The 25,435-nt window shown below is 39.8% G+C and overlaps 1 protein-coding gene across 1 annotated transcript in view; it reads right to left on the reverse strand.

The window, feature by feature from the left end:
* The window catches only part of WDFY4 (WDFY family member 4), a 108,414-nt gene that overhangs the window by 38,708 nt on the left and 44,271 nt on the right, over positions 1–25,435 (reverse strand). Inside the window, exons 32-44 of the mRNA XM_054276966.1 lie at positions 25,165–25,362; positions 24,061–24,178; positions 23,323–23,480; positions 22,633–22,871; positions 20,727–20,836; positions 19,572–19,763; positions 18,881–19,017; positions 9,892–9,969; positions 8,753–8,956; positions 7,845–7,896; positions 6,822–6,988; positions 2,682–2,830; positions 1,428–1,548 (exon numbers count right to left, since the gene is read on the reverse strand). Of these exons, the coding sequence (XP_054132941.1) occupies positions 1,428–1,548; positions 2,682–2,830; positions 6,822–6,988; positions 7,845–7,896; positions 8,753–8,956; positions 9,892–9,969; positions 18,881–19,017; positions 19,572–19,763; positions 20,727–20,836; positions 22,633–22,871; positions 23,323–23,480; positions 24,061–24,178; positions 25,165–25,362 (1,923 nt within the window). The remainder of the gene's footprint in view (positions 1–1,427; positions 1,549–2,681; positions 2,831–6,821; positions 6,989–7,844; positions 7,897–8,752; positions 8,957–9,891; positions 9,970–18,880; positions 19,018–19,571; positions 19,764–20,726; positions 20,837–22,632; positions 22,872–23,322; positions 23,481–24,060; positions 24,179–25,164; positions 25,363–25,435) is intronic.

A 25,435-nucleotide genomic window follows, 5' to 3' on the forward strand; every position in this document is an offset into this window, starting at 1 on the left:
GACTTCTTTGACAAATGTGCAGAACTAAAGCAAAATATGTCTAATATTCTAAATTTCTTCAACTTGTTGGGATGGTCCTACAAGGTGAATAGCAGTTCAAACACTTCTTTCAAGCAAAACCAAACTCCAGATATTGGTTCCATCACTCACCTTTTGCTTCTGAAACATTTTTATCATGAAATCTCTGTGATTAATAACACAATAGTAGCATTAAGTTCCAACTAGGTGACAAAGATAAGACAGAGGGGATTCTAAGTAAGAATTTCTTTTAGAAAGCAACCATACTGCTTGCTAAATTAGGACAGAGCTCAACAGAACTGCCAAATAGTTTCTCCTGACTAGAAGCACCAAAGGAGAAAGGGGAGTTTATGACATTTTGCACCAAAACTTTGAGGAATTCAAGCTGAAAGAAAACTTCACTCCCTTTTCCCTGGCCCCCAAATGTCTCTATACTTTGTTTTTATGGGCATTTGTATATAATCCTCTTATTTACTTAGTGAGAGGTCCTTTTTCCCCCAAGTCATTCAAGTAAAATGAGAAATAATGTGCAGTCTCTGGGAACCCAGACATGAGTTTCAATCCAAATGTGGCAGGTGCAATACAAACCTAGAGAAAAACACTCTGATGGCAGGTGGCCCGTACATGACTCACAAATAAAATATAAAGCAGAAAGGTAATATGAGAGCAGCTATGACAATAAACACCTTTCAGCATTTGCTCTGTAGCTCAGCTTTCCAAACCAGGTCTGCTCAAATGTTGCCATTACAGAATTGGGCCAGTGCTTTGCTCTGGGCTGGACTATGTGCATGGGCAAGAGGAGACCAGCTGAGGCACAGTCACTGCCTAAACAGCAGATCTACCTGTCCTGCAGGGAAAGCACAGGGAATCAGCTTTCCTCTTTTTCTGCAATGTTTTTTCAAAGAAGTTTGAAAAACTTTGAAAAACCCAGCACAAGCCTGATACGGATACCTGAGTTTTCAGTTCATTAAATGAACAAAACAACCCTGGAACAACAAAAAAAGACCATGGAATAACAATAAAAAACCCTAAACCACAAAACCCCTCCAACCAATAAGCTCAGCCTTTGCCCCAGTTCCATTCAAAGACTGTTTCTACTCATCTCCCCTTCTCACTTTGGGTCACACCAAAAATTTCTATTTTGTATGGTTAAAAAACCCATGCAACACTGATAGCCCAACAATTGATAAGCCAACCACTCCAGTCAGGGTGTTCAAACACTGTGGTGTGTATAGAAAGGAGTTTGTACCAGCAAAGGCTAATGAAGCAATGATGGGTCCAAAAGCATTCTGATACTCAAGCAAAGACATATCAGCAGTCTTAGAGGAAACTGAGCAAGTGATTTTCAGCCACATGTCATTACTGCTGTTGCAGCTTTCCCTCAAATGACTGAGCATGTTAATCCCTACCTGCAGGAGAAAGCGCATCAGATGGATCTCTTTGATATCCTGATAGGAAAAACGGGAACACGTCTGGTCTCCCACAGCATGGTCTTTATGACATAAGTTGAAAATAAATGGATCACTGATTCTGGATGAGAAAAATAAATTTAAAAAAAATTTGAAACAAAAAAAACCTGGAAAGTCCTCTTGAACATTTAAGTCCTCCCTTGAAGAAAAATAACAATACCAAGAGATATCAAGGTCAACTGGGACATACATAAACTGAAAACAAAGCTAAATAAATAAAGCTCAACACTAAAGGCAGATTTTCTAATAGTTACCCAAATAAAGAGCCTGTGGAGGCTAAGGGTAAGTTTGAAGTTGTTTTAGTATATGCAAGTAGGAAGACATCAATGTTTTGCACACATTGGAGTCTGAGAATCAGCAAGGGAAGATACTTGTTGGGAGAACCTGAAAGCCCAAGTCAAGGGTAAGCATCTTATGGACACACAGCTATTGTAAACAGCAATTACTTGGAATTAATAATTAAGCAAATAATTAATTATTATTTTAGTACTGTATATGTATTAGAATTGCAATCAAAAGCCTAGCCCACAGAAAATCCCCAAGAAAAACAATCTAAGCTTTTAGTAGATCCAGTCTGATCAATCCTCGAGTCACCTGATCAGATTGACTGATATTAGACTTTGTAAGATTTGGTTGCAGAGCAGACAGGGAGTAAAAATGCTGAGCTTTTCACTGTCCCACTGGGCTTTGCACATGAGCACACAGCATGCACAAAGAGCTTGGTCTAACAGACTCATTTGCAATATTGATCACTCTCAATAAATCATGAGTCAAGAGATGATAGCAGTGTGCCAAATATTAATTACAACTCTGTCTTGGAGAAACAAACAAAAAACTTATGAGACAATGAAGCTAAAGGCTCCTGTCCTAACTGTTCCATATGAATAAAAGATGTGAGTTACTCAGAAAGAAACTTTAACATTATAACAAAACTGAAAACTAGCAATGTAGGTGTGAGATTGTCCAACATCTGTTGAAGATGGGTGTTCTCATGGCACCTCCAAAGCCTGCAAACAAGCATCTATGTTAGTTATGGTAAGCAGTTTTTGTAACAAATGGGCAGGATGGAAAACTTCTTGCTGTGCTATTATTCTGCTTGAAATCCCCCAAAAATCTGTGCAAACTCAAGGGATCCATGTGCCAGTACTGAAGTTGACCAAGCAGATCTCTGGAAGGAAGGAAAGAATGACTCACCTGGACAAGCAGTGACGAGTACAATAGACTTCCTCCTGAAGGGATAACACAAAGCACTCACAGATGTAAAAGTGCTCTTGGCCAAAGAGCAGCACCCCTTCCAGTGCTGTATGGCCTTGCACGACTGCCACGGAGCACTTGAACGTCACCTGGAATGGAGACAAGCATAATAAGGCCAGGAGCTGCTAACACAGGAGACAGGGGCAGCAGGGAGCCAGAACCAGTGATGCAGAACACAAGTTTGTACCAAAACCCTGCCATATTGATTCTTGGGTTCACAGGGCCAAAGTCACAAAATCACCATATGACTGACGGAAGTCCAATCAGAATATAGCAATCTATCAATCCAACTGTCTTAAGGGTTTCGATAAAAATTCTAGAATATTATTATTTCCCTTAGTATATTAAGACTCAATTTCTTGTTTTTACTCCCAAGTAAACTAATTTGGCCGTTACAATAGAGGAATTTCTAAAACACAATTGAGAAGCATGGGGAATTTTTCAACTAAGTATTTTGTTTATTATATATGCCAGTTGATAGAAAGTTCTTGGGAATTGACCAGTTTTGATAAAGAAAAGAAAGCCCTTTTTCTGGAACATTTTTTATGGCTGAGAGATGGTGCAGAAAGTAAACAAACCAATTTAGAGATCAGAAAATTGTGTGGCCTGCAGAAAATTTAAAAGCTCTGATTTTAAGTCAAGCAGTAGTTCATTGCAAAGAACATCCCTTACATTTAGAAGCATGGAGTTCCTTATTTTTGTCTGCTTATAAAATACTCTATATATTCTCAGCTCCAAAATCTACGTCCCAGTACAGTCAACTGGGATGATCAAGGTGAACTCAGTACCTCCTCTGTTCCTAGAAAGGGGGCAGTAGCTAATCATCCATTTGCCCAGCCTCAAAAATATTGCTCCCAAAATCTTAAAACACTACTACTACCTTACCTACTAAGAAAACTGCTCACTGCTGAGCTCCTCCTCTAAATTAGCACAATCCTGAATTGCACAGGATCCAGAAATGAGTGTAGAATTTTGGAAGCTGAGTCCATCTAAAGCTGCAAGGACCAGAAGGCTACATACAAATGGATTAGAGAGATAACAGGACAACTTTCCTGGTTCAGAAATGTAATGCAGTGTTCCTAAGAGGACGGATTGACAAAACAAAATCTGTTTTTCTCTTAAGATCTCAATGATCTTATCTCTACCAAACTTCGTAAGAACGAGGGAGCTGTATTCTTTTATGGGGCATGCAAAATTTACCCAGAAATAGAATTAGTTTTACTAGATCACGTGAAGTCTATATGATAATTTGTTCCTAAATTCACTATTTCTGGAGTCAAATCTACAACCTTCCTTGCTGTCCCAAACTACACATGATCTGGCTAAGGTCAGCTGAAGCAGACCCACACTGCTTCACAAGCTTTTAGTCTTTGATATTAGGATAACATAAACATTAAATTCACAAGTAAATTAATAAAATCTTGTTTCCACACTTAAATACTTCACTGAAAAGCCATCCATTATTTTACCAACAAATGGGGCGCTTCATTTTGAAATCACTTAGTGGGCACAGGAGGTTGTTTCCCTCATTCTGGGTTTAAGGGGAAAAAACAGCCCTGGGAGATTTCTGTGGGTAATTTTTCATGAAAATCTCTTCAATCTCTCTCCCCTCTAAATGATTTCCAAGAGGAAGGTAGCATTTTTCCATCACCTCTCCCACAGGAATGCCTGTCTCTGCAGGGATGTGCCAACCACAGAACTCTGTACTAGAGCGCCTGCCTTTACATGGTTAGAGACATGTATGCTTGCACTGAGAATACTGGGGAATTCTGCTCACATTAGCAAACCACATGGTTTCCTGAAGTAATTAAATAGGAAAAAGATTGCTTCTTCCCAAAAGGAAGGTAACTGAATATTGAAACATCAGGCAGTTGCATAAAGCAGCTCCACAGACACAAAGTTAAAATCCAGACTTGTAAGAAATCCACCTCACCAAACCCAGAGATGATGTGTGTGGGTATAGGAGGCACGTGGATCATGAAGGAGGTCTATGATCGTTAATATGGTCTGGCACAAAAAACCACTCTGCTATTGTGCCTAAGGCAGAGCCAGGGCATGTTAGTAGGCCTTGTTGATGGGGAAGAGCACTTAACTTCTCTTTCACAAACCTTAAACTCTAAGCCCAAGTATTGTGTACTATCCAACCAGAAACTGTCAACAGTAACAATCCCTTTCTTCAATTCTATCTTAGTTTTTCAAACTTATATTGTTAATTAAATCTGCATTATTTGAAATACAAGAGCCCTTGAGCTGAGTCCATTTTTTTCATTTGGGGAATGTGACTTCTATTATTGCTGATGAGTAACAAAGATCTGACTGAGTTGTACTGCAGAATCTCCACCAGGACAGTGCTGTACCTGCAAGTCTTGTACCTTCAGTCTTGCACTGAAACACCAAGCAGCTTGGCATCATTATAAATTAAACAAAAACTTTCATTTTCTGTCAAAACAGATCAAAACCCTGTTCACAAGCTACTAGAATCATTAATCAATGAAGCAAACATGACATAAAATAATTGAATAATTACCTTTTAAGGTATTGCCCAAAGCCCTGCATCTCTTGCTCTGTTCATTCAGATGTACAAGGGAACACATTCACTCCAACTCACACACTGACACACACACACTCAATGACTTTTCTGAGCAGTGCAGGAAATAAAATGGCTGCAGTTGCCTGGTTAAAGTGCAAAGAGCTCAGGAGGCAGCCACTGACAAGGCAGGACCTCTGTGCACTAAGTGAGCACAGGACAGCTAATGTCACCCCCCGCTGCCTTTGTTAATGCTTCTGTCAGCTCGGCGAGGCAGGGACTGCTGCTGGAAAAGAACATGCCTGGCATTTCTGATGGCTTCCTGCAGAGTTACATGGAGAAGAGACAGACAGCCTGAAGGCTCAAAATGAGATCAGTGCATGGAAATCAGGCCTCACATTTTCATGCCTGTCTCCTTCTGCTGGGGAGAGGTATGGGGAGGAAGGGGCAAAAGGAGGAGGGGCAGAGAAATGAATTCTGTTACAGAAACAGACTGCATCAAGAACTCACAGAAAGTCATATTAGAGAGCACAAGTGTGACCCCTTAGCCAGTGGCAAAGCATCAAGAAAATCTGGTGATGGTATTGAGATATTTTTTAAAAAACAGCTATTTCTATATCTGTGTACAACTGTCACAGCACTGTGATGTCTGAGTTTACATACTACAAGTATTTGGCTTCCACTATGGGATGCTAACTCCTGGGCCACTGAGGGAATGATGCCAAAGAAAAAAAAAAGGTACACTGCAAAAAGATCAGGGAATGAGGCCAGGTTGTCAATTTAATTGAGGTTGTTATAATTAAATTGACAACATCAAAGGTACCATCTTCCTAAGAGTCACCCTTATTTACTCCATAACTCATTTCCTCTCCCAGTGCTCCTGAACCTTAAGCCCCTTCCTAGTATTGGGAAGAAACCTTGGGGAAGGGCATCCAGTCCAGGGTAAGTGCAGAGAAGGAACAGAAATGTTGTGAATAGATAACACATGATGGAAGCATCAAAAATGAAACATGGAAAGTTTATATGGCCTTAGAGGGAAGAATCTGCCCAGTACTCATGGGGAGACAGAAAGAAAAACATGTAAAAGGAGGAAGGAAACATTTTCTGGTATTCTTCATGAAGACATGTAAACACCACTGAACTAGCAACCTATACAAAACTGGCATTCTCTTCCAGAGTTATAAATAAATTTGATGTAGGCACTGCTCTGAGCATGAGTAAAGGTTGTAGAGCAGTACAGGAATTCTCAAGAGTCTCAGAATTTGCCTTGTCTTAGGCAAATTCAGACAGTGACTCATAAGGGAGTATCTTGCTTGCCATGCCCAAATTTTTTCTCTTACTTCAAGGAATTAATGTAAATGCTCATCAAGAAAAGTCTGGAGTTCATACAGAGTCTGGAAAACTATATTTCCTGTAAGGAAACAGAGAATGATGTCTACTGAAGCCTGAATCCACCTGAACCCTGAACTGAAAGGAACAGATAGGCCTCCATATCCATTCACCCTCTAAAATGCCATGACCCCAGAGAAAATTCTCTAGTTCATCTTTCCTACCTTTTCATTCTCTGCAAACTCCTGCAATATAATTTGTCTCTCGACACACAGTTCCAAGAAGTCTTCTGAATGGAAACTTTCATGTAGAGCTGGGAAGAATGTTAACTGGTTACAATCCAATCCCTTCTGATCCATCTCCCTCTCTGCTCCATTTAACATCAGCTCTCCTATATGAGTATAAAAGAGATTGTGGTTTTAGTGGCAGCCGGATGACACCAAAAGCATTTGCAATTTAGTCTTTCACTCAATCTATTCTACTTTGGGAAATAGCATTATTTATCTCCAAAAAACAGGCAAGAGAATTAAAATCTGTGACTACTGAAGAAGGATGCTTATTTCAGGGAACCAAAGACAGATACATGCAATCAGTCATAATTCAAACAAAATCCCTATATTCACAGAAGATTAGGAAATTAGGAAAAATTTTAAATGGTGTCTTTTAGGGACATGGACTGAGCAGGATCTTAAGAAAACCCAAAGAAAGACAACCCACTTATATCTTGCCCAAGCTGTGTCCCAGGTTTTGCAAGCTCATGTAATGCATGCAGATAGAAAAGGTACAATCAGCCTTCTTATTAAGGCTTCATGCAAAAACTACATAGTGCTTCCATCTTGTTTGAAGTCTAAAACAATGAGCTCCACTCATTTATTTACTAGGCCCTATCACAGTAAAAAGTATACAATCTGCATATTTCCAACAGCACTTTTTCCAAGTTAAGCAATTAGGAGCTTTCCAGGTCCCCAAAAATGCAAAAGCTTACACTTCAGAATAGCTTTTTTGCTTTAGACCTTTCAGGTAGCAACAAGAGAGCAGAAAATTCTGAAGATAGTTGATATATCACCTATGAAATTTGCATCAGTTTTGTCACAGATGTTACAGTGACATTTTCACCCAGAGCACCAACAGTAAGGGATTTTTTCTGGATTAAATTATGTGACCTAGAAATTAATACCCTAATTCCAATTATCTTTGACTGTTTATGTCTACTGTCTTGACGATGCAATGTAGCCCTAAAACGTTACCTGGATTCACTTCAGTTGGGGAAGTTGTTTCCCTTCTGTTTCCTAGGAGAACCTGAAAAGAGACTAGGTGTGACTAGAGTGGAAGATGCAGATAGGTACATAATTCAGAACCTTATTGACAGAGAAAAACACATTTAGAACTATGTTGCAAATAAATGCCTTGGAAATTCAAGGAAAGGAACAAATAACCATCACTGGAAAGGAATCTAAAGAAACAAATGTAAACAAATTAAGAAAAGAACTATTATCTTTCCAAAGATGATCGTACATGAGCCCAGTTATAGGATAAAAATCATACTACTCAGTATACAGAAAACTGTCAGAATCCAAGCAGCACAAAAAATCCCTTAGGTATGGGAACCTTATATTAAAGTGCTTCAGCCTTTCATTGATGGGATTTGGCATTTTGACATTAAAGAAACAGAAATAGTAAGTACCCCACATTCACAGTTCAGTCTTAGCTTAAACCACTCTTATTTCCCCTTTTGGCCATTCACCACTTTTAGCAGCACTAGTAACAGGACAGTGCAGCCTTCTAAGTGTACTCTGCTGCATACCTTGGGAAGCATGGTATCATTGAGATACTACTAGCAGAAAAGTATGGACACCTTATACTGTCATCTGTCTAAGGAGATTTTGTACAAGAAAAGAGAAAAAAAAATTCTGTTGCTGTTAAATACATTGCAGCCTTTCTTAACCACAAAACCAGATCCCTTCAGTGGGTTCTCCATACATGGAGCAGCATATTCAGAAGTCAGGTGATGAGAACCAGAGGAAAGAGATGCACATATTTGTCAAAGGTTGGACTCTGCTTTTGAAGGTCTTGTCCAACCTTAATGTTCCTCTAATTCTATAAAGTCACCAGCGGCTGTTACAGACATTGTGCGCCTCCTGCAAAATCTTTCTACCTCACTCTTCCTTTGCATTGCTGCCGCTTGGGTGTTCATGAGCTGAATCCTCCTCCTCATTCTTGAGGGCCCCTCAAAACAATCAAGCATCCATCGTGGCTCGAATGATGGTGAAGCATCTCTCCATGGGCCCCCTCTGTGGAAAAGTAGTTCCTCGAGTGTCATCCAGTCCTTGGCTGCTTTGCTGTAAGCACACTGCTGCATCTGTGGGACAGGAACGCTTTGTGGTGGCTTTTGGACACTTCCCTCCTCTCAGCCACCAGTGGCACTGCCCCAGTGATTGAGAGGGACCTACCCAGCCCAGCAGATGGGACCTCTGCAGAGGGAGTGCTGCAGGCCTAACAAACACAAACACAAGTCCAGTTGACCACTGGAAGTGTGCTGCAGGAGGTGCTACTAGTGATAAAGTAGTGGTAGTCTGACTAGACAATACAGTGACAAATAAAAGCATGTCACAAACTTGAAAATGGCTGCTTTCATAAAATTTGCAAGTCAAAAGCAGGAGATCCACATCACAAAGGTTTTTATTCACTCCATTTGTTTTCTGGAAAACGTGTGTCACAAATGGCAACAACAAGGTTCACTGAAAATAGTCTGAATGATTCAGTTGTAACTGTACTATGCTCCCTCTGAGCAAGGCGTAAACTTAATTCTTTCTACTTTGGTGTTGTGTGCAAGCAGTTAGGGAGCACTAACATATCAATTTAAAAGAAGAGAAGAGGTGTGAATTCAAAAGGGCAAAAAGTTTGTTAGTCCCTGATGGCCAAACCTGAAACAGAAACATACCTGTGATGTTTTACTGTCTATGAGCTTGAGATATATTTAAAAAGTTTTACTGGCTACTAAAAAAAAAAAAAAGTCAAAGTTCTCACTTTTATTTCTGACATTGAAAGAGTTGAATAATTCATTTAATAAAGGGGAAAAAAAGGGTCCTGAAAATAAAGTTGGGAGTCTGATTGCTGGGTGATGCTGTATCAAACTTTTGCAATAACGTCAGGAAAGGAGTGTGGACTCATCAATTCTCAGCAATTCTTTAGGCACAATGTTCCTCTCTCCTCTAAAATTCTCAGTTTCTCAGGGCAGTCCAAGAGAACCCTTTCAACAACAGAAAGCTGTTGCCCAATATTCCTGTCCTTTACCTGCACGTGGTCCTTGTACAGAGAAGCATAGAGCTCCTGCCCAACTCTTCGGTACCGCTCCATACACGACACAAATCCCTAGAAAAAACATCAGAACACATTATGCCAAGGTGCTGCAGGTGTAAATCCTGCCAGGGGCAGAAACAGGCATTCATTGCCCTGTCTTTTAGTAAAACAGTTTGGGAATATGGCATGTGTTTGCAAGTTTGATGGCTCTGCAGGCAGTGTAGAGATGAGTCAACCACCTGAGAGCAAGTTGCACACTTAGACCAGGAATATAAACATAGACATCATCTTAACAAGGGCCATTAGTGGAACTACTCAGAACTTTCTCAGGAGGAGAAAGAAAACACCAAATACAATGTAAGGTTCCCCTTTTTGCAGCTGAATTAGTACTGCAAACAGCATAAATTATAATCATCCGTTGTAGACTCCAACTGAGGTAAGGATCTATAGTGAGATTGTAGGAGAGGTGAGTGCCCCCAGTGCCATATGAAGGCTGTCACATCCAGCTGAACTTCCCTGGCAAATGTGAGATTGCTGTGAGTCACAGTATGAGGCTGAACTTGCTGTAAAGTCCCAGCCTTGTACTACCTGAAGCCATGGGTCAGGCAGGTAACTTTCAAATGCAGGGACTCTGTGCCACACTGGCAGTGGTCCCTCACAGCAAACTCCTGGCTGCTGCTTGCACTGGGCTCTAATACAGTTAACATGCAGGGTCTGGGTGTTGTGCTGATTACTGCTGGCTGCCAGCCAGGTCTGCAGCCCTGCTGTGAAGTCACATTTATTGGTGTTTCCCTGCAGGAAGCTCCTGTTTTACACTGATGAAAGTCATTATATTTTGTTTGTTTAAAGCATCATTGAACCTGTAATCACAGTTGTGGCCTCACAAAACTATTCCATAATTCATATAAAACTCCCATAAAGGCTGACCTAGAAAGCAACAGCATTTCTGTGCTCTTAAACCAGTCCGGGTATAGAAGAAGAGCTGAGATCCCGGCTCTATGCGGACTTGGGCAAAACCATTCAGAGTAGAAAAATCAGTTCCTGCACTTTAGGTATTCAGAGGCTGTTCAAGCCAAGTCAGTGCTCTACTGGCAGCTATTTCAAAGTTGCTCATAGTCTGTATTTCACTCATGGTCATCAGTGAGACCCCTCAGTCAAAGTCCACATTGCAGATTCTCACTGACCCAGCTCCTAGCCCTTGGAACATATGAAGGGTCCTAAGATGAAAAAGTTCTGCTACCCACATCTGGTCAGCTGAAGACTAACCACTTTGGCTTCCAAATGAGCTATAGCTTCAACCAGATGAACATGTCCCTGCTGATCTCACAGGAAAACCATCTGGTTGTAAAGTGAAATGTACAGTTAAAATTGGAGATTACTATGACTGAAGGAAAAAAAAAAAGTCAGACAAGGCAGACCAACACACAAAAACAAAACCTGAAAGAGATAAACATGGAGAATATAGACCAGACTATTATTTGCTAAGTGTTCAGTCAAAACATTTATACTGTGATGCCTAATGAATAACTAGTGCAAACAAGTTTCCAACAAATAAAGAGATTCCTACAATTAAAAATTGTAGGTGCTTATCTTTTAAAAGAGCAAGTCTTTATGGAGTAGATTAAATACAGCAGTGCCACAGTAGAATCTGTCTTAAATAAGAACATGCCAGCTTTGATAATTGCTAATGTAGTGTAACATAAGGTTTGAGTTTCATATGCAGAAAAACAGGTGTAAATGTAAGAACTGTAATGCACATTTTTGGGAAGGGCATCAATAAGACATACAAAGGGCCTTACTGATCAATCCTTTCCTAAAAATCTAGGAAATCGTAGTAGGAAATAGTAGGAAATCATGCTTTAAGTCTTTTTAATACAGATTTCTCTGCTTTGCAGCCTTAGGCAACCACATTGTAAGTAGAATCAGATCATTTTGCTGCCACATATTCCCCAGTCAATCTTTAGAGCTTAAAAAGGAGATAGAATTTACAAGTTATTTTCCTATTAAAAAAACAAAACAAATCACAGACTCAAAAACTCTTTCTTGTCTTGCTGCATGGAGTCCTCAAATAGGAGAGAAAATGATTAACAGTGAGGAAACCCAGGGTGTGAATTTTCTATAATTTCTTTCAAGTAAAGCAATTGAGACACTGTTTGTAATGAGAAACAGTGGAAAAGAAAGATTGAGGTGTGACTTGTAAGTTAACAAAACTCTACTGAGCTTTGGAATCCCTTATGTCTCTTTTTTAAAAAATATATATAGATCACTTAACACTCCTGCACCTCATAAATATTCAGGCATGCCATAATACACTTGAATTTCATGATACAGACAGCACACATACCACAGTTCTTTCCTAAAGAAACATTATGTCACTGGGGCTCTGCACTTGGAGGCTTTCTTTGCGTGTGTTGTGTTACAGAATACACATGCACACAAAAGTATGTGCCAAAACTCTTAATAAATTAAAATAAACATCAAGACAAACTAATTTTGGACTTGTAAGAGACACAAGGAAAGCCCAAATGCCCAAATCCCTTGCTGTGCCACGTGAATTATCCTGTGGATGACAGTGACAATACCCACATACTTGTTTTGAAGCATGTATTTTAAGTCATCTGTTGGTAAGGGCTAAAACTAGTGATATTAGTCTATTACTTTAGCTCTTCTGAGCAAAATATTCTAAGTATGTAATAGTATGTTTACTATGTAAACATACATAGTAAGAGCATTAATGTAGCATCACAGCTATAACCCTTGTGCAGAACTTTTGACCAGTACATCTTATAGATATTTATGAGAGAAGACAAAGTCTTTAGTTTACAAATAGGGAAGAAAAGAAGTAAGTTTCTGGAACATCACAGAATCATAGAATGGTTTGGGTTGGACAGGACCTTAAAGATCACCCAGTTCCAACCCCTCTGCCATGGGCATTTCATTTCAGAAGAGGAAAAATTGTTCCATTACTCTCCAGGTAACAATCATCAAGCTAAGGCAGATGATGTTTTCCTTAGCAGACTAAAGAGCAGTTTATCCTAGTCCTTCACATACACTCTCCACATTGGGGGTTGTTTGCAGGCTCTTTTGAATCACAAAATTGTTATTGCTGTGTGGATTTTACTGTTGCTTTGCCAAAATTCATTTAGCTTTTCAACAGCCTGAGTTCCAGCAGTGAAGTGTTGCATGGAGGCTTCGTGCCTCAGCCCGCTAGGAGGCTAATGCAATGTGCCAACTGCTCCTAAGGATCATGGATGGATTCCTGGCATTGCCAGTTGGTTGGGGAATAGCAGACCTAATGAGAAAACCCTCCATATTTCAGTGCATCATAAATGTACTCACACACAGGGGTGGGTTTCAAAGGGTAAACCTAAAGTGTGGTGTGTTCATGTGATGAGACTTCCACACTGCATTTATCAGCTAAGGACAGGCAGTACAGAAGCCAGTCTACTTCTATAGCAACCATAACTCTGTATTTGTGTGTGCATACACACAGCCCTTCACCAGATGACACTCCTGAACAGATTATTCCCTGGGAGAACAGACAACTTGCCTCCTAATAGCAAAAAAGCACAATGAGAGTCAAGGCACGTTTGTTCTTTAATCCTGTCTCTGAGAATGGCTTCTGTGACTTTGGGATAGTTCATTCAACCCCCCGAGGACTCAGTTCCCATCCTGTTACAGAAGCATTAGGTTTTACCTCGAAAGTGAAAGGTGAAGGTCAGACTTTGGCATTGTGGGGAACAGCAGGGGAGTCTCTTGCCTTCACTTGTTCTTACTCACTGGTTTCCGATTTCTATTTAAAATGTGGAAGTCCTACAGGTGGATGTAACTTATGGCTCTATTACACACTATTATCTAAATGCATTTGTCCAACAGCCTCCTGTGCTGGCATTTTCTTATTACATTTGAATCATGGCTTTTTTTAGGAAAACTTGCCCTTCTATTCCTTTAGCTGATGAAAAAATTCTGTAAACATCAGTATATGCTATGGGGCCAGAGTAGAGGAAAAAAAATCTCTCTCCTGACCCATAAAAATAAGTTTTTCTAAAATGACTTAGATTTAAAGGTGACAAGACTACTTCTGGGTTTTTAGTGGATGTAGTTCAAGCTGCTCTGCAGAGAAAGTATAAATAGAACACAGATAGACGCAAGCAAACTTTAAGTTGGCTAGCAAAGATAAGAGCAACAAGAAATGAATGGTCACAGACTTCAGCAGAGGTAACAACCTATACCCTGACCTAGAAGAAACATTTAAGTCAATCTTGCAGAGATTTCTAAGACCTCCCTCATTTTTTCTGTTCTTTTATTCTTCATTTTAAATTAACACTTCAGTCTTTTGAATTCAGTCCATTTCTTTCTGAATTTTTTATAAATAAAATGTTGACTAAAAAACCAGAAGAAAACAGACATATTTGAATCAAGAAATATAAAAAAAATATTTGTCTGTGTATTCAGCAAAGAAAAGAATAATCTGTTTCAGTGTCTAGCACATGTTTCTAGGGTTTTCTGCAACCAAATAAAACTCCTCTTCCAACCACATTAACACCATTCAACTCATTTGGCATCAGCTCTGTTACATGAAAGTAAAACTCTGCAAACCAGCAGCTCTTGAAAGATGAGACTTTGGTGCCAACAGCTTTAAACATGAAATTCCACTGTCTGAAATCCAATATCCAAAGTTAAGCTTGACCAGACAGAATCTCTAGCTTGAAAGGCAAATGGATATTTTAAAACAATATGCAGGAGAAATAACAGGCAATATTTTTATCCAATGTGTACTTCAATGAAGGGACTTGACTCCCACAGAAGACTACTGAGTTTAAAAACAGAGGAAAACTCCCCATGAAGAGCCACCCACAAAACATTTGTAAGCCATATCTCTTGTGTTTCAGGTTTTAAGATGAAACTGATATCAATCAAGAAAGAAACAATTCTGCTAGGATAGGTTTCCTACTGAGCACTGGGCTATCACACCCCATCTCCTGTAGCAGCCTCTGATGAATTTTTAGGGGACAGAGGGGCCTGTGAATCTGAGCCAGCCTGAAGACTAGTATTGATCATACAACACTGATATTCCAATTCTCAGCTAAACACTTGCCTTCAATAAATGGAGAAATGATCCCCACATGTTTCAGAAAATTCAGTGATTTGTATAACATAATATGAAATAGCTCTATATTTTATGTTTTCATGCAATTCTTATCTAACATTGACCTGTTGAATGATTTCTTTATGATCTTGTGAACAATCTGAAAATGATAAATGAGCAGTGTGTCAGATATGTGCGTAGGAGGACATGGAAATTTCTGTGTTCAAAGTTAAAGAAACTTTTTTCAGCTTTCTACAGCATGCTGTAATTTAGCTTTGAGCCAGTTATTAAACAAGACAATAATATTATAATGGAAATTGTTTAATATACATCATTAATAGTAAAGTGCCTGCTTTCATTGAAGTAAAAAAAAATGCGTGCTATGAGCAGTTTTGAAATGAATATTTGATTCCAAAGTTCCCTTGTGCATTTAATGACATGCTAATTTACATTTTAATTACTTCCTAAGAAATCAAAGCATTTGTTGACAGAAGAACATAATGTCAACTTCATGGTGCACTGTTGGTGGATAGTTAATGAACTTAATTAGATAATTAGTGATGTTAATTATCCTTCTATTATGAAGATAAACATGTTACACAAATGACGCTCTTTTCAAAGAAATATCATTAAATGTTTGCTTGTTTTAACTCAGTTAACTTGAAAAGCTGATAAAAGACCAACTGAGCGATTGGTAAGAACAAGATTTAAGTAACCTTTCTGGCTTTGCAATTACAAGTTAGGAAGTCTCTTAACCTCTTCATTCTGAAGAATGGGATTAAAAAGGGGATTAAAAAGACCTTATCTATTTCAAGTTATATCATTCTCTGTCATAGAGGAATGCAATTAATCAACAAAAACAGAGGACAGGCACAATCAGATCTTCTGTAAAACTGAGAAGGCTCTGCATTTCTTGTAAAGAGTAACAGCAATATCTACAGTTCTGAGGCAGTGTGTCTCACAGGAGCTACAAGTGTGGTGCTTGTAACCTTCCCAGGTACCCATCCTGAAGAACCTCAGGTCAGGGCATGGAGAAGCTCTGACTGATTTACAGTTGACTGAAACACAATTGCTACAGTCATCCTTTGCTGCTTTTGTAGCTTTTTATGATATCAAAAACTGTCACAGTCATTGTTAACCTAAAATATTTTGACAGCAGAACTCGGTGGTAGGGGGAAAGGAGGAGAAAGAGCAAGAGATCAAAAGGCTCACTTTGAAACAGGAAAGTCAGTGATTTGAAACCTTTGGCACTGTATTCATTCTTACAGACCTTCCTGCCAGCAAATGTACCCAAGTCTGTCACCTGTAAACATCAAAAAATCCAACTTTGTGCAATGTTCCTCATGTTCCTGCATGACTACCAAGAAGATACAATCACCACAGCAGATCACTGCCATTCTAGTACCACAAGTGTAATTACACTCTCTTTTCTACATGATCACGCCTCCCATACAAAGCCACAAGCAAAGCATGAGATAGCACAATATGCTCAGAAATATGCAGAAAACACAGCTGCATTTGATGGCTGATTCTCACACTTGCCACCAAACAGCAGGAAATTGGCTTTGCTGAGGATGGAGAACACGAGCAAAAGTGCAACAGAAATGTGGGTCTGAGCTTTTGCTGGAGTGAATACTTTGAATTTTGCTGGTTTTTCCAGATTGAGGATTGGGTCTCAAAAGCACTCTTCCTATCTTGTAAATAATCACAGGGAAAACTTAAGAGGAGTGCTTTGCTGCTTGTTTTTTTTTGTTTTAATCTGCATCAAATACTACTACTGCTTCAGCTTCTTTGTTTATTTTTCAGTTGATAAAGGAATCAAGTTAATAACCCAGTAAACAACTAATTTCTTTTTTCTACTGGTCACACCTCTGAAATCTTGAGTGAATTTCTGCACTTCTCTCAGTAACTTTATTCAGTTAGGAGCAAATATTTTTATTTTTACCATGGGATTTAAATTCTTTGTTCCTCACTATGTAGTTCACACTGTTATTTTTTCCTGTAATCTCCATGTTTCAACCAAACATGGAGATATCCTGTTGCTTTAGGACATAAGTCCACAACTGGCAGAAGTGAAGATAGAGGCCAGTAGTGAACACAGAAAATGATACAAAATTACATTACACCACTTTTTAAAGTGATTACCAAAATTGTCAAAAATACAAGTTAAAAATAAAAATACCATTTACTTTTAATGTAACTTTTCTAATGTAAGTAAGTGTACAAAGGAAGAGGGCTGTTGAGAGATAACTCAACATTTTGTTTCTCTTAGATTTCACCTCTCTAAAAAGAGCATCAAACTCTGAAAGACAGGCTGGAGCGAGAAAGGGGGAGAGGGAGAAAAGAGAAGAATATTTGGAACTGTAGTTTCATATCTCATTGAGAAGAACAATTTATCAGAGCTACGGAGCTGTCAGTGCTTGACATGATAAGGAATAACACCAAGTGAGTAATGTTTCTTCCAAACCCAGCTCCTTTAATTACAAGCAGCTTCCTTGCAGAAGAGAGACAGAAGATGTAGAAACACCAATTTCATGCACTTGTGCCTGAATAATGTCTCCGTGCTGCCTTTTCCAGATGGCAACCTTTTCACTGGAGGAACTAATGATGTGGGCATATTTAGGGAAAAACCAATAACAGAGTCTTTAACCTTCAACAGCAAAAAGCATGTTGTACAAAATGTTCCTTGGGATACATTTACAAATATCAATTACATTGCTCACTGAGGTGTAATCAGCTGTAATAATCAAAATTAATTTTAAAAAATAATTAAACAGACCCCAGGGCAAATAGTCAACACTCTTGCAGTATGACATCACAGTATGCATATGTACCTGGGAAGAGCTTGCTCACTCTGTAAGCAGCAGTGTGATTTTAAGGAGTGAGAAGGATTCTGCAGCACGCAGAAAAAGCCTTTCAGCTCAGCAAGGCACTGTCAGACACGTTAGCTGGGTGTCACAGTCTGCCTGGTCACCTGCAAGTGGACCAGGCACACCAAACATAGCTGCAACCTCCTATAGCTTGAGCTAGAGGGTTAAGGCTCAGAAGAGACTCATTATCTCCCCAGGAGGAATAAAAAGACCTTAATATGTTGAGCACAACAGTAACTAACATAAGCTTGGTTTAAAGCTCTGAATATTCTGTCAATGCACTTCTGCCCTACCCTATAGCTAGTTACTCTACCCCTAGTACACTCAAAAAGTAACAACTATCTAGTGCTTCTTATGTCTATTTTTGACAATGCTAAGCAAAAACATGGAAATGACCCTCTCTTTCAGCAAAGGAGGAGTTCACACACAGAAAAGATAGTTCACATCTTCATTGATGACAGGAGGAATTATGCACACCCTCCAAACCCACCCCTGGATTATACACCAAGACTTGTTTCCCTATTTCTAGGGGTTAAATTAAAATTTGGACCTTTAATACTTCATATTGAGTAGAAAATGTAAGGACATGATAACACTGAAAATGTAAGCACTATGATAACACCCGAGTCTTCCTGCTAACTCAGAGACTGAAGGACAAGTTTCACATGGGTGATGCAAGCCAATAGCAGCAGCAAAGCTGGCATCTCCTCACCTTGCTCCACCCCAAGCAGAGGCCTGTAAGCACAAACACATCTGGGCTGCTTAGGTTTTTCAAGTGCCATAACTGGGCCCTATGCAGAAAATATGCATTATTAGACTGTATGAACAGGCTGCCAAGAGAAATTCTTCAGGTCACTGTTTCTTTATGATTATTTCTAGCAGCCTAGAAAAGGAACCTCAGCTGCAATAGCTGTCTAGTTTGCAATGGAACATGTCAAACAACAGACACACTCAGAAGCCTCCCAAATCCAGATCCAGAGCTATATACAAGGCAGACCCAGAAAAGACAAAGAGCAAAATTCACCTCTGATTTGCATGTTTCCTTTGTGTTTCGGCCAGGTATGAACCTAATAGCTGAAGAGAGGCTTTCACTCCAGGAATTGTGCTTGCTCTGGGACAGGCTTGGCCCTGCTTTATTCTGAAGAAGCTTCTTTTCAGATACTGCAAGGGAAAACAGACAAAAAAGCTTTTAAGATGAGGTTGAGCCTGTCAGAAATAGAGGGGTTTTATCCCCATTGCACAAGACAAGACAACGTGGCAGTGTGTCACTCCAGATGAATAACATTCTATTTTTTATGAGAAGTGAATTAACACATACTTCTCAAGCTTTTATTTAAAAGCCTCGCAGAGGTCTGTCGTAGATCAGTTTCAGTACACAGACATGAACATTGAATCACTGCAGCACTACACACATTGCAATGCCCTTCTTTCAACCATATATCCTCCCCTTTAAGTCTTCCTATGGGTTACAGTTGTCTAAGGTGATTTCTCTTTCTTGCAGTACAACATGGGCCCTGTGACCCCACCAGGTGATTACAGGAGGGCTGGGTTATCACACAGTAAATAATCACAGCCCTAAATGAGAGAAACTGAGAATCTGCTTTCTCAGCAGGTGAGGAAAGGCAGAACCAAGGAGCAGCAGCTTTCCACCAGGCACCCCATTTACCACAATGTTTTTGCATACTACAATGAGTGTTCCATAAAAGAACAGAGACCTAGCAAGTGCTGCCAAGCTTTTGTCATAATTTCTTCCCATAAAGGAGCGATCTCCGTTATCTTCATGTCCCTTTCTTTGTCATTTCCTTTTACAGAGAGATCCATCTTGTAAATGTCCTCCAGAGCCTGCCGCCTCTGAGAAATGAGCTGCTTCCAGATGATTTCTACTGTCCTCAGAATCTCCTGGCGGACTAGGAAACAAAAGCAACATCAAAAAAAATTCATTTATGTTTTCAAGTCAATAAACAGCAAAAAAACAAACAAACAAAAAAAGCAAAAACATCTAATTTGGAAAAGCACTGGTTCAGAGTAACTGTCAGAGTCAGTGAAGTTGCTCCTTTTTGTCCACTGCCTCCAAAGTTTCTCAGCTAGACTAGTTAATCTTATACAGAAAACAGCAGGACATTTCTTTTATGGTATTTCAACTCCTTAAAAGAAACAAGTAGCAGTGACACATGGTTTTAGCTGGTTTCTTTGGAAAACCATTTAATCAGAATTTTGATGACCTTACTATTGTGCATAAAATGCTAAAGCACACAAACGACTTTCCTTTATGTTGCCAAACATCACTGGAGATGGAGGGGCAAAGGTAACCAAGTTGTGAAACAATTTGACACAGCAGCAGGATATTGTACAACAAAGTGCTGAGCTCTTCTTTATTTCCCTGCAAACCAGACTAATTTGGTTGCAGCTTAACCAAGCCAATATATATTTAAAAATAAAAATTAAAAAACCAAAACACTGCTCTGCTGCAGGGTTCAGCTGACCACGCTGAATCCAACACACAATTTTTTTTTCTGTGTTTCTCTGAAATACTCCAGTACTTCTTTCTGCATGCAATAGACAAACCCTGCATGGGCCTTGAACAAAGAAATAGAGCAGCAAATAGTGTATGTATCTCACCCCTTATACTGGCCATAGCATGGAGGAGAGATCTCCAAACTGATACCCATTACTCCTGAGGATGCTGGGTAGGACTTTTGAATAAAAAGGCTTGATGCAAACCCAAGTAATTTTTAGCACAACTCTCCTTTCTCTGTGCAGTGCCTGTATACCAAAGACAAAATAAGTGGCACTTGTACAACCTACTCTGAAAACTACTTAAGACAGGCATTCTCCTCTCTAAGCCACAGGAAACACATGCCATAAATTACCATCATCTGGAGTAGGCAGGCTGCCCTTTTCCTCTTCACTAGGTGCAAGGAAAATTTGGTGATGAGAAGCCAGCTTTGGTTTTGCATCCATCCCAAAACCTTCTGAACAGCTGTGACAAAGGGGAAAAAAAGAAAAAAAGGAGGGCAGGTAAGGAAACCAGACTGCAAACAAACTGAGAACAGTGAAGGAGCTACAGGTGTTTCTGCACACCCAGTCCTCCTTGGTTTAGTAGATGAGTATTTTCAGGTTTGGATCTTATACCAGTTATGGAATACCAGGGAATTTTCATCAAGTGGGAACTTACCTGCCAGTCTGACTTTCAAAGGCAAGGAGCAGTCATCATGACCCTGTAATCACTCTCCTGTATGTGCCTTATCCCTACATTTTACTGCACTTGTATCTACCATTCACCCCAATTAGATGGAGCTCTGGGCTGTCCTGATGTAGCCAGTCTGCTTCAGCCTTCTTGCACCTCCCCTGGGCATCTGGCACTTGGTCTCTTTACTCTGAATTCCTTTGCTAGAGGTATCTGCCACTATGTGGAAAGCAGTGTCTTGCTCTACCCTGCACTTGAACTGCTTACTGAGTTTTTTGTGTCAGTGATGATTCACTCAGTTTCTAAAGTGCTCAGCACAAAAAAGCTATGAACTCAGCTCCATGGATACAACTAGCATGCAGATGTGATTATTGAGAACATCACCATGGCCAAGAGGACTTCTGCTTTGGGACTGAGGGCTGTGCCACAATCTACCAGACAGGAGGTAAAAGACACTAGGAACTTCAGTACAGCAGTAATACTTAAAAAAAAAAAAAAAAGAAACAGGCTTGCTTAAGGTATCCAGAAAATCTGGACTTTCTCACAGAACTGCTGTCAATAATAGCATTTATAAGCATATATAGTAACACAAAGCTCTTTCAGTTCTAAACAAGCCCTGCTATCATGGGAGAATCAAATCCTTGGGTATGCAAAGCTGGCAGCTGGCATTTTTATTTCTGATTTTCTTTAAAATACCACATTTCTGATTCCCTGGATTGTTTAGCTTTTGGATAACATAAACCCTTCTGTATTTTAGGTTTTTTTAAAATGGTTTGTGCTCTTAACTCCATAAAAGCAATCCTCATCCCATCTCAACGAGTTTGGCCTGGAAATTATTATCTGACTGGAATAAGAACATCCAGAAAAGATCTCAGGAAGTGCAGCTCATTTCTGGTGTGATACTGTATTAATGGATTCCATTCAGATCATCAAAGCAGTACAGAAGGTTATCATTGAAGCAAGAAACATTAAAGCGAAAAATGCACTTGCCAATGTTTGCTTTTTTTTCACAAAGCTAAGCTTCCAAGGTAACTCCCCAGCTTGCATTAACAAGGGTTCATCTTTTATATCAACATCTGTAAGAACAGCAAAGAGTGAGTATGGATGTTCTAGCTCTACCCAATGGCAGAAGACAAAACTCCCAATGTCAGAACAACTAAGATATTGCGGCTTAGATCAAACTAACAATAACACAACGATCACACTTTTATATATGCTTTAAATGTACCCACACACAAATGACTGGTGGATCAGACAAAACCTCTCACTGAATTACCCCATGCAGATGTCTCAGAGAATGGCCACCCTCATGATTTGGGAGTGATCCTAGCCCACATCCCAGGAAGATTTCCAGCTGCTCATTTTGCTGTTTGTGAGCCAGCTCCACTGAAATCAGTTCAAGCTTGTTAACTGCAGTTACTACTCTGAAGTGAGTAGCTGCTGGAAATGCTGGATCCAGCTCAATCTCAGCTTCGAGTGATTCCCCAGACTGGAAATTGCCTAAGTTATGTGACATATCTCCCCCTCTGCATCCACTTCCACAGGTACAGCACAAATATAAAGAATCATAATGAGATGAACACTTGTACCTGCCCGAGTTCAGTTGGCAAAGGCAGTACATCAGGCAGATGACAAAATTACTGTTTGAGTTGTAAGTTGCAAAGATAATGTCCCACTGCTCTTGCAGGACAATGAGAGTATTCAGGACATTAAACTGCTCAGGCAGTGATTGTTGAGGTCTGGATAAGCAGTATAGGATGGCTCTGTTTAAGCAGCTGTACAGGGCACTGAGGAAAACCTCCTTTTGAGAAACAGAGCTTTCTAAGACCTGTGAAAACACAAAGCAGCAGTTTACTTGACTTGCTCAAAGAACTTTCTCCCCAAGGATCCACTCCTCCCATTTCATTTAAACTGCTGGAAACTTCTTTCAGCAAATTTCCCCTGAACTACCTGTTACATAAAAATTGTAAATTTTTTGTATTTCTGCTGAAGTACCCATAACCGTGGGGATTAATTTATTAATTTATCCTAGTTCAGCAATGTGTACATAGCCAGCAAACAGTGTCACAAGAGAGTTAACTCTCCTTTCTTTATGCTGCACCATTTCTCTCTAATTATAATTTACAGCTGTTATGTTCTCCTGCAAAAAACAGGAATAAAAACAATCACCAAATGGAATACAGCCATCTTCTTCAGAATTGCAGCATCATGACCTCAGTGTAAAAAACCAGCATGTTACATCATGTTGATAGAAGCTGGAGAGAAGAAAAGTGACTCACACATATAATCTGTTTGGCAATGAAGATCAGGATTTGCTTGGGATCAGCCACAAACATTCTGCTGCTCAGTTTCTCAACCAGCTTCTGAACAAAATAAGCAATATTCATCATGGATAGCGGTGCAGCTGATTCTGAACAACCATGAGGATCAGTGTTTGCTGGAGAGGATATAAGAGGGTTGATTATTGCAGAACAAGAGGAAATAAAAAAAAAGTGAAATGTGAGATTATCAGAGCTGAGAAGGAACAGTCTCATTCCATAATATCTCAGAGGTGGGACATGTCTAAGAAAACAAGTCTCTAGGTATAGCAGAAACACCTTACTCAGATTGGAAATGACAGTCCCATCTTAAGGATGGAGGCAATCTCACTAAAATGCTGTAATGAAGAACTGGTTTAACTAACAACTCAGAAAGGAGAGCAGTAACATCTAAGTTAATGGGGCTGTTTCCAGAAGCGTTCAAGGATGAATCTAGGTTTCTTTCTATATACTCCCTTTTTAATATTCAGAATCTCTTCTCAAAAAGAAAAAGGAAGATGCTCTCCAGAAAAATTATACAATTACAATAACTGATGCAAACTGGCTCACAATAATATAGAATGGACAGTGCAGCCTGTTGAGCTGGACTGTCATTCTAGCTGTTGTTTCCAAACCTTTCTAACAATGACACCTACATGCTAAATACCAGTTACAATGATATTCAAGCAAGAGTTAAACAATCTGATTCTCACCACTCACCTCTTGGTCTCATTTTCCCCTCGCCTTGGCTGGCAACCTGAAAGACATCCATAGCAGACAGCAGAACTTTTGTCTGAAAAAGTCTCCTCTGCTCACTGGTGGCATCTTCTGGAGAAGCCTGTACAGTGATGGCACACATATTAGTACAGCAGGAAAACAGGAAATCTGACTCAGCTTCACTTTCAGCAAGAGTGCATATGTGGACAGCTACTGGACAACAGATGAGATGGCAGAACTTCATTCCCAGCTGGAAAACAAGGAACTCTTACACAGGACCACACCATCTAGCTGACTGCCAGCACTGCCACCCTCTGCACACTGAAAAGAAACAAGGTTTTGTAAAGGGCCAGAATTGCTTCACAAGTGCTTCCCAAGAGGTCTTGTGGTCAGGGGCACTGAGCTCCCAGGATTCAGACAACCAGAAATCCAAACTCTATTTTAACTGTATCAAACTTCAGGAGAGTATATGTAAAACTTTAGGGAGCTGGTGCTCCACAAGAGGATTTAAGTCATTAAAACTGCAGTCAAACTTATTCTAATAACTTAGTAATTACTATCCGTATTACTAAGTCAAGTCTGCATCAGAACCCACACCTGGGACACCTGAACTACTGACAATTTGGAGCTGAATCCTAAATTTTTAATTTTCCCCTTTCTTCAGACTACTCTGATTCTCTAGAGTGCTTTGAGTAGTTGAAATCTATTATCCAGACTCAGCTGTTACAGCTTGTATTAATCTGTACTTACAGTGGAGACAGGATTTTTTTATTTGAGAACTGAGATTTTGTTATATCAAAAATCAGTACACAGGATGCTCCAAGTGACATTTTCTGTTCTCAAATTCAAGGGGTGCCCTGATGACAAGCAGGTATTACTAAGGAAAAGGATATTTTTTCACACTTTTCTTTAATATTAAAGATTGCCTGAAAAATTTCTGTTTTCCAGGGACAGCATTTTCTTAGTTCACATTAATGCAGAGGAATTAGAGAAGTCCTTTCCTTTAATCACTGTTAACACTTTTGTTACTAGGTCACTAGAAGGATATGTCCTGTCCTTCCACCCCCAGTGCAAGGTAGAACAGCAAAGCCTGCTGATGAGATAAACCTCGAGAAGCAGCTCAAGGGGGTGTCCTTGTTTGCTTGCTGGGATGTTGAGAAGACTGTCCATCAGGAGGACTCGCACAAAATCCCACACTTGTTTCTTGGCAGGGTGTGGTAGCAGCGGGAGAGAGGAGGGATCAGCACAGCCTTTCCCTTCAGCAATGGCTGGACCATCAGGGGTCAGGAGGCCTTCAGACCCACCCTGTGAAAGCAGATAGCAATACATTTGCACTCAGTCTACTGTACATTGATTTTTTTTTCCTCCTAGTGACCCA

The sequence above is a fragment of the Melozone crissalis genome, unplaced genomic scaffold (genome assembly GCF_028551555.1).
Source record: "Melozone crissalis strain CALT ecotype California unplaced genomic scaffold, PUWL_Pcris_2 ptg000019l_1, whole genome shotgun sequence".
Classification (NCBI taxonomy): Eukaryota; Metazoa; Chordata; class Aves; order Passeriformes; family Passerellidae; genus Melozone; species Melozone crissalis.